At 41.4% G+C, this 10,488-nt stretch overlaps 1 protein-coding gene across 1 annotated transcript; it reads right to left on the reverse strand.

Moving 5' to 3' along the window:
- Positions 1-2,376: 2,376 nt before the first annotated feature.
- LOC118376946 (E3 ubiquitin-protein ligase TRIM7-like) lies at positions 2,377-10,186 on the reverse strand. The gene is given in 3 exon segments (XM_052500222.1): positions 2,377-5,001; positions 5,355-5,432; positions 7,130-10,186. Coding segments are annotated over 3 exon segments (2,493 nt in total). The 5' UTR covers positions 8,738-10,186; the 3' UTR covers positions 2,377-4,194.
- Between the last annotated feature and the right edge of the window lie 302 nt (positions 10,187-10,488).

The raw sequence follows: 10,488 nt of genomic DNA on the forward strand, positions 1-10,488 counted from the left end.
AATCCCAATGCCTACAAAAAAAAACAATATGACAACACAATAAACCCATGTCACACCCTGGCCTGAACAAATAATTAAAGAAAACACAAAATACTAAGACCAAGGCGTGACAATTCCCTACCCTAGCAGTCAATCAGAATGCAAGTTGCGGGTGATTAACAATTCCACTTGTTGGATATGCTAATTCGCTAATTCTGGCTTGATTCCAGTATTGAATTACACATCACTTTTTTAAAATATTAAAATTTTATTTTAATTTTACCCCTTTTTCTCCCCAATTTCGTGGTATCCAATTGTTTTATTAGTAGCTACTATCTTGTCTCATCGCTACAACTCCCATACGGGCTCGGGAGAGACGAAGGTTGAAAGTCATGCGTCCTCCGATACACAACCCAACCAAGCCGCACTTCTTCTTAACACAGCGCCATCCAACTCGGAAGCCAGCCGCACCAATGTGTCGGAGGAAACACCGTGCACCTGGCAACCTTGGTTAGCGCGCACTACACCCGGCCCGCCACAGGAGTTGCTGGTGCGCGATGAGACAAGGATTTCCCTACCGGCCAAACCCTCCCTAACCCGGTTGACGCTAGGCCAATTGTGCGTTGCCCCACGGACCTCCAGGTCGCGGCCGGTTTCGACAGAGCCTGGGCGCGGACCCAGAGACTCTGGTGGCGCAGCTGGCACTGCAGTACAGCGCCCTTAACCACTGCGCCATACACATCACTTTTCAAGCCAGCATAATGTGACTTGCAGGCCTGATGTGGCCTGTAAACCAGGAAATTATTAATAAACTGTAATAGGGTATACTGTAGCTAGGCCCTCAAAGAAAGGCCTTATTTAAGTGATAATGCACAAGAAGCCCGTGTTCTGGAGGATATAATGGCATGGGTGTTGTTAGGCCCTAGACAAACACTGGCTTTGAGGGTTTTATCACTTTTATACAAAGGGTTACCAAAATATTCAAATAATGATTTGCATATTTTCATTTAACGTTTTAATTAATTTATTCATACTATTTATCCTTCCACAAGATATAGTCCCGACACAAATCTAGGGTTGCTACCCAAGCCGGCTGGTCTATCGGTTCGGTTGCCAGAGAATTTAGAACGTTCTTATCCCTTGCTTGCTAGCTAGACAACTATGGATAACTTAGTCACGTCAAACAGTGCAGCCAGAATAACAACAAAGTAGCTGCATTAGCATAAGTTTAAGGTGTTTTCTAGTGACATTTATTTGGATACATCCAAAACCTGGAGATGCGCGATTTCACCTGGCATAGAAAATGTGATCTCCTCAGGACTCTGATGTTCAGAGGAGCTAGCCAACAACACAGCTAGCAGAATCACTTCAAACCCGAAGCTGGAAAGACTGCAAACTAGCTGCACTTTGTTTTCTATTGATAGTTCTTTGTATATATCCAGAAAAATTATGCCAGCTGATTCATGATTTCGACTGACTGAGAAAAGCTGCCTGCCTGTCTGTCTCAACCCGACTCCTGACTCCCGACACGTTTGCTGCTATGGGACAGCTGGAGAATGAATTTGAATATTGAAACAGTGTTGCAAATGTCGGAGAGACCGACTAAATTTTATTCAAATCTCTACTGTTGTAGATGCTTTTAATAGTGGAGATCAAGTTTACAGATGGCATGGCTGGGCTGATGAGACAGTGGATTCAGATGGAACAGAGTAAATTGGCAAAATCTATGACGTTAAAATGCCTGTGGTAACTTGTGGAATAGAAAACAGCTGGAATGCGGTTTTAACCAATCACCATTCAGGATTAGACCCACCCATTATATAAGATACATGTATTGTCATAAATAATTTCATTTGAAAGGCTGATAAGGTTCTTGGTAGAACCCTTCATAGAGGCTTCTAGGTAGAACCATATACAGGGGGTTCTTTGAAGAACCCTACATAAAGGGTTTTAGATAGAACCTTCTACAAAGGCACCAAAAGAGTTGCCCAATGGGGACAAACCAAAGAACCCTGTATGGTTCTTCTTAGCACCTGTTTTTCTTAAAGTGTAGAATCAGTCGATTCAGTTGTAGTTTTAGCTTTAGAGTTTCCAACATTGTGTTATGGGCAGATACTAGCCAATCTTGATACAATGTGTTACCATATAGCATTGAAAATAGTCCCCTAACCAAAGGATAAAGAGTTTAAACATACAGTTGAAAAATAAAAAAGGATTTGCACACAGTAAACACGATAAAGTAAAAGAGGTAGTAAACACACTAAAGCTTACCCACAATTTGTCTGTCCATGTTAATCTCTCTACTCACCTGCTTGTTTATGGATAATATCTCTGTTCTTTCTGTGAGAAAGTGGACACAGTGTATAGGTAGTGAATAGATATTTCTGAAGAGCTGGAGAGAGTTTGGTACCGTACACAATACACTGTATACTTTAGTTTTATTACGACAAGGTGATGTTGAAATGCAGTGACAATGAGTCATCAAAACCATAGAAACAGACGATTACAAACACCCCCATATAATATACTCCCCTGAAAAAATGACATCCAATTCAATCTCATTTCATAAAATCAGGCTGATGTCATAAATACCCATCACTATTCTAAAGCTCTGGTGCTGTGCTAGACTGAATACCAAGTGTATCACTATTCTAAAGCTCTGGTGCTGTGCTAGACTGAATACCAAGTGTATCACTATTCTAAAGCTCTGGTGCTGTGCTAGACTGAATACCAAGTGTATCACTATTCTAAAGCTCTGGTGCTGTGCTAGACTGAATACCAAGTGTATCACTATTCTAAAGCTCTGGTGCTGTGCTAGACTGAATACCAAGTGTATCACTATTCTAAAGCTCTGGTGCTGTGCTAGACTGAATACCAAGTGTATCACTATTCAACTTAATATATTTATCCAGACATCCTGAATGTTACTCAGTGTCCATTAAAGCTAATGAGGATCAACAGAGTATATGCATTGTATATATCTAAGTAAAACAAACATATAGTGCTGATATTATCAGAATTAAAACAATGCAGCATTAAACATTTCGTCCCCCTCAATGATACCCCCCTTCCCCCGGCAAATTCAAACGAGACTATGCTGATATTAACAAAACATGTGCCAGTTATAGTTCCACCTCGTGGTCAATATGAATGTTCTTGCATATGTTGAGTCTTGTTGACAGTGTTTTCAACATGTGTACCAAATTTGTTACAATACAAATATCTGTGACTGATTTGTGTTTCGGACCACATGAAAGTTTATTGGCCATTACGGCCATGTTGTTTTAGGTACTAGTCTGGAATATATTGCGTTGAGAGACGTTTGTCCACATGTGCCGCATATCAAGTGTCTTGCTGATGGGTCATTCAGTGCCAGAGGAGAAGCGTTTGAAGTGTTTTTCACCTAATTCTAAATGGTGGGATATCCATCGTGGTGGACCTTCTGGATCCCTGCTGCAAATGTGGTCCTTGTGAAGAGGAGGACTGATGTCCTGAATTTCATGACTATTGGACAAACTGGGTGAGGGGCGTGACCTTTCAAAATGTGCATTTTCAATTGCTTGTTATAGTGCCTCCACCTGGCCAATCTGTGTCATTTAGAAAATGCCAGATCTCTACAGCAAGACACATCATACAACCAAGTTTCATCAAAAACAGGCCCTCCAGTCTGAGATATTGCTTGTGACAAACATACAAACGTGCTATCAGACAGAGACAGAGCCAAAGTCCCCTCCCCGATTTCATCATGGGGGACAGTAATCAGAACAACCTCTGAATTCTCTCTCTCAGACATGAAGTCATACCTTGTTTTGAGCCTGAGATATTGGTAATACAGGTCAACTGTTACATTGCTGCTGCATTCTGTACTCATCATGTCTAACAGACTGACAATGTTATTTATAGGCTTTGGTTTTTCCATTTATATTTAGAGGTTGGACGTTGGCGTGTGGGGCGCACTGATTGGTGTCCCCTCGTTACTCAGTATGTTACACCTGTGCTGGTTTGTCATCTCATTAGTGGGAAGGTGTTGGCCCAGGTGATATTGAAGAGTGGCCGGCCCAGTGATCCATTAAGATCAGATAAAGGATTGTTTAGAAGTCAAATAATAATAACAAACATCAGTTAATAAACTACAGTGAAATATTCTCCCTGGTGTTTTATGAAAGAATGAACTCTAATTGAGGTACTCATTTTACAGGTCAGTTCATTTCAGGTTCAAACTCTGTCTGTGTGATTGACAGGAGAGATGATTAGAGGAGTAGAGTTTTTACCACCATCATTGAGCAAAGGGCTGAAGTATGGATATAGTTTCTCAGTGAAGGTGTAGCCAGTGAAAGAGTAGATATGAGACCTGGCCTCCACATCATAAAAAGAGACCTGACCCTCCTCATAATCCACAAACACCCCCACCTTCTGGGGCTTCTCTTTCATGCAGAGGTGGACACGGGTCGGGGCACAAGCTATGTACTTACTCCCATCCCTCAGGATCATTGCCCAGCGTCCATTATCAGGGCTTAATGCGACAGTCCCCTTTCTGTTGATAGACTCTCTGGCCACTCCTAAATTCCACCCAGTCTTCCCTGTAACAGTTACCTCATAGTAGAATCTCCCTGAGGAGAAGCCTTTCTTTCCCAAGACATTAACGGCAGAATCAAACCTCTTTGGGTTATCAGGGAGCTTCTGTTTTTTTTCTCCAGTTCTCACTTCTTTCCCATTCTTAGACAGAATGAGCCAGGGGCTTGCTGTATCAGGGTCCAGAATAACATCCACTGCATACTGCTGAATCCTCTTCAGCTCATCATCAAACAACCTCTTCATCTCACTCATGACTGTCTCTTCTAGCTGAGACACGGCTCTCCTCACAATCCCCACATACAGATCACTGTCCTTGGTGAGTGGAGGGCTGCACAGGGATGTGAAGCTCTGGAGGAGGTTTAGGTCATCCTCAGTGTGTGAGAGCTGCTCCAGCTCAGTGCTTCTTCTCTTGAGCTCAGTGGTTTCCTGCTCCAGCTCTTTAATGAGTTATTCAGCCTTCCTCAGGGACTACAGTACATCCAGACAGATAGAGCACAGGAGACTACTGGAGGTGGCCATATCTAGACAGAGAAAGAAAAGTCAAACCGTAAAAAAAACCATCTAGAATCAGTCAACTAAATTGTAGTTTAAGCTTTCGAGTTTCCAACATTGTTTTATGGAGAGATACTAGCCATTTTAGACACGTGTTACCATATAACATAGAAAATAGTAATTTAACTAAAGAATAAAGAGTTTTAATATACTGCTGGAAAATAAAAATTATTTACTCGCATCAAACATGGTTGAATTTAATCTTAATTGAACTTAATTTATCTGTCCATGTTAATCTCTCTACTCACCTGCATGCGTTTGTGGGTAATATCTTTGTATTTTCTGTGAGATAGCAGACTGTGTATTTCATAGATATTTCTGAAGAGCTGGGGAGAGTTTATGCCGCACTCAATACACTGTATACTTAAGTTTCATTTCAGGAAAGTGACATTGTAATGCTCCTCCCATTCCACTTCAGCAAAGTGACATTGTAATTCTCCTCCCAATCCACTTCAGCAAAGTGACATTGTAATTCTCCTCCCAATCCACTTCAGCAAAGTGACATTGTAATTCTCCCCCAATCCACTTCAGCAAAGTGACATTGTAATTCTCCTCCCAATCCACTTCAGCAAAGTGACATTGTAATTCTCCTCCCATTCCACTTCAGCAAAGTGACATTGTAATGCTCCTCCCATTCCACTTCAGGAAAGTGACATTGTAATGCTCCTCCCATTCCACTTCAGCAAAGTGACATTGTAATTCTCCTCCCAATCCACTTCAGCAAAGTGACATTGTAATTCTCCTCCCAATCCACTTCAGCAAAGTGATGTTGAAATGGTCCTCCCCTCTTCCTGGAACAGTTAACTCCTTACATGGCTAAACTCTCTCAGATGCCAGTTTTCCATTTCCAATGTTATAGCATGGATATTTTTTATTTAGATTTAAGCCAATAATACATTATTTAAGTTAAGGTGACTGTCCACTGTCATGTTTCTCTTGATAGTTTTCATCATTCACTCACTAATTCTTTGCCTTTATTTTCACAATGAGTGTTGTGTTATTATCAGTTCAGAAAGGCAGACGGACAAGGTACATGTACATTTATTTTTTAGTAAAAAATTATCTTTTGAGAATTATATACAATGATGAGTCAGAAACAAGCCATTCATTACACACAACCCAATATCACATATATTTCCCCACAGTTACATAAGTCTACTATTCCAAACTGATGTCATAAATAGCCATCACTATTCTAAAGCTCTGGGACTCGACTAGACCAAATACCAATTCTATCCCTTTCAACTGGAGTTGAAAAATCCTCAATGTTACTCAGTGTTCATTACAGCTAATGAGGATCAACAGAGATATACAGTGGCATAACTAGGCCCTCAGACAAAGGCCTTATGATACATGCAATGCATTGTCATAAATAATGACATTTTAAAGACTAATAAGGCTGGTGGAACCGTTCATAGAGTGTCCTAAGAAGAACCCTCCAAAGATAAAAGGTTTCTCGGTAGAACCCTTCATGGCAGTTCTGTGAAAAACCTTTAGATGTTAGTAGTTCTTGGTAGAACCCTACATAGAGGGTTCTAGGTACAACCATAGAGAGGGGGTTATTTGAAGAACCCTACATAGTGGGTTATAGATAGAACCCTCTGCAAATGGTTGTACCCAGCACCAAAAAGGGTTGCCCCATGGTTACAAGGGTAGCCCCATGGTTACAAACCGAAAACACCTGTATGGCTCTACTTAGCACTATTTTTCTAAAGAGTGTAGGTAAAACAAACATGTAGTGCTGATATTATCTGATTAAAAAACAACATCCCCTGAAATATCTCCCAGATATGAAGTCATACCTTGTTGTGAGCCTGAGATATTGGTAATGCAGGTCAACTGTTACATTGCTGCTGCATTCTGCACTCATCATGTCTAACAGACTGACAGGTGGACTACTGACTATAACAGACAACAAGCACATCAGTAATACTCTACAGTGAAATATTCTCCCTGGAGTTTCATAAAAGAGAACTCTAATTGAGGTACTCATTTTACAGGTCACTTACTTTCAGGTTCAAACTCTTGTGTGATTGACAGGAGAGATGATCAGAGGGGCAGAGTTTTTACCATCATGATTAACACCAGGGTTGAAGCATGGATATAGTTTCTCAGTGAAGGTGCAGCCAGTGAAAGAGTAGATATGAGACCTGGCCTCCACATCATAAAAGGAGACCAGCTGGGCCTTCTCTCTAAGGGAGAGGGGGGTAAAGATGGGGGCGCAAGCTCCGTACTTACTTCTATCGGTCAGGACCACAGCCCAGCATCCACTATCAGGGGACAGTGTGATATTCCCTTTCCTGTTTATAGACTCTCTGGCCACTCCTAAACTCCATCCAGTCTTCCCTGTAACAGTCACCTCGTAGTAAAATCTCCCTGAGGAGAATCCCTCCTTTCCCAAGACAATAAGGACAGGATCAAACCTCTTTAGGTTATTAGGGAGATTCTGTCGTGTGTCTCCATATCTTACTTCTTTCCGATCCTCAGACAGGATGAGTTCACTTTGTGCTGTATCAGGGTCCAGAGACACATCCACTGCATACTGCTGAATCCTCTTCAGTTTGATTTCAGGCAGCTTCTCAATCTCTTTATTCAGTGTCTCCCCCAACTGACACACCGCTCTCCTCAAACTCATCACACAGAGATCACTATGAACACTGATCTCAGACCAGTCCTTGGTGGGTGGAGGGGTGCATAAGGATGGAAAGCTCTGGACTCGATGGAGGTGATCCTCAGTGTGTAAGACCTGCTCCAGGTCAGTGCTTTTCCTCTTTAGCTCAGTGATTTCCTGCTCCAGCTCTTGAATGTGTTCTTCAGCCTGCCTCTCTGCTGCTTTCTGCTTCTTCTCAATCACCTCAATGAGATCAGCCTGGTTCTTTTCAATGGAGAGCATCAGAACAGTGAAGACCTGAGCGCTGTCTGTGATCTCTCTCTCTGAGTTTCACTTGCTGAGCTCTACTGAGTGTTTGATCTCCTGAACCTTCTCCAGGTTCTCCTGAATTTGCTGTTGCACTTTTGCCTGTGTTTTTTCCAATTTACCCTTCCTCTCTCCAAACTATTCCTCTAGAGGGACAGTATGGTGAGTCTCGTGGTCTGTTTTTATGCACAAGACACAAACACACATCTGGTCATTCCTACAGAACAACTCCAGGAGTCTCTTGTTTGTCTTGCAAATTCTGTCTTCCAGGTTCTCAACAGGGTTGATCAGCTTGTGTCTCCTTAAGGCTGCGACTCTCTGATGAGGCTCCAGGTGAGTCTCACAGTAAGAGGTCAGACACACCAGGCAGGAATTCAGTGCCTTGAGCTTCATCTCAGTGCAGACATCACAGGACACTTCTCCAGGTTTGGCAGGGCATTGGTCTGGGCTGCTGGTAGCTTTCCTTTTAACTGACTTCCTGAACTGAGTAGCAGAAATCTCAGAAATGAAAGCATTAACAAAGAGAGCTGGTCTTTTATCAAATGTATTTGTACACATGGGACACTGGCACAGGTCATTGGTATCCCAGTACTTCCTGATACAGGCCATGCAGAAGTTGTGTCCACATTGAATAGAGACTGGCTCAGTGAACACATCCAGACAGATGGAGCACAGGAACTGCTCTTTAGACAGGACATTGCTGGAGGATGCCATATCTAGACAGAGAAAAACTAAAACTAATGTTTTATCTTGGAAAAATTGGTTCCACAAATGTTATTTGCGGAGGGATATGGTTCTACCAAGAACTGTTGTGATCAGAAGAACCCTTTTTGGAAGAAAACGGTTATTTGTAAATCAAAGGGTTCTACCTGGAATGTGTAACATCCTAAGAACTGTTTTTTGAAAGAAAGTTTTTTTTTGATGATTCTTTGGAAGGCAAGAAGGGTTCAACATAGAACCATACATAATATTTTACAGCATGCTCTATTGCAGGGAGGTTTTCAGAATTTGTTGTTTTACTGTAATAATGTATCTGTGTTTTTGTATGTAAGTTGATACATTTTATGCTACACAAAGATAAATAACATACAGTTTTCTAAACTAATCCATTCTGTTAGTTACTGGATTTATTGCACACATTACTGAAATGGCTGTTCCAGTTTAGATGATTGAGGTAGTCTCTCTATTCAATCTTCCCTACCCTGGCAGTCATTCTGAATTCAGGTTGCGGGTGATTAACAATTACACTTGTTGGATATCCTAATTCTGGCTGGATTCCAATATGAATTACACATCACTTTGCAAGCCGGCATAATGGGACTTGCAGGCCTGATGTGGCCCGTAAACCAGGATATTTCTAACACCACTGTGTTAGGGTATAACTAGGGCCTCAAAGAAAGGCCTTATTATATATGTTATGTCTTGTATTGGCTCCCGAGTGGCGCAGTGGTCCAAGGAACAACATTTCAGTGTTAGAGGTGTAACTACAGACACCCTGGGTCAAATCCAGGCTGTATCACAACCGGCCTATATTGGGAATCCCATAGGGCGACTCACAATTGGCCCAGCGTTGTCCGGGTTTGGCCAGTGTAGGCCGTCATTGTAAGTAATAATTTGTTCTTAACTGAATTGCCAAGTTAAATAAAGGTTCAATCATAAAAAATAAAAAAAATTCAACTACATTTTAAATGTTAATAAGGCTGGTGGGTTCTAATCGTTCATAGAGGGTTTTAGTCGTAACCCTCCAAAGATAAAAAGGTGCACGCTAGAAGCCTTCATAGACAGTTCAAGCAAGAACCTTTAGCTGATCATTTTTGGGGGGTACAACCCTTCCTAGAGGGTTCTAGGTAGAACCATATACAGGCAGTTAACTTATGGTTACAAGCCAAAGAACCCTGTATGGTTCTACTTAGCACCTTTATTTTCTAAGAGTGTATAATCAGTTGTAGTTTTAGCTTTAGAGTTTCCAACATTGTGTTATGGGCGGATACTAGCCAATCTTGGTGGTACCATATAGCATTGAAAATAGTCCCCTAACCAAAGGATAAAGAGTTTAAACATACCGTAGAAAAAGAAAAAAGGATTTGCACACAGTAAACACGATAAAGTAACGGAGTTAGTAAACACACTAAAGCTTACCCACAATTTGTCTGTCCATGTTAATCTCTCCACTCACCTGCATGTGTTTGTTGATATTATCTCTGTCCTTTCTGTGAGAAAGATATAGATATATCTGAAGAGCTGAAGAAATCTTGGTACTGTACACAATACACTGTGTACTTCAGTTTCATTTCAGCTTAGTGACAGAGAAATGCTCCTCCCCATCCACATTTCTTCCCCATCTACTGTTCCTCATGGAAGTTAACCCATTACATTGCTGAACTCTCAGATGCCAGTTCTCCATTGTCTGTAGAGTATGAATTGTTAGTGTGTGTATATAAATATATACACACACACACACACAC

Source organism: Oncorhynchus keta, unplaced genomic scaffold (assembly GCF_023373465.1).
Source record: "Oncorhynchus keta strain PuntledgeMale-10-30-2019 unplaced genomic scaffold, Oket_V2 Un_contig_1006_pilon_pilon, whole genome shotgun sequence".
Lineage (NCBI taxonomy): Eukaryota > Metazoa > Chordata > Actinopteri > Salmoniformes > Salmonidae > Oncorhynchus > Oncorhynchus keta.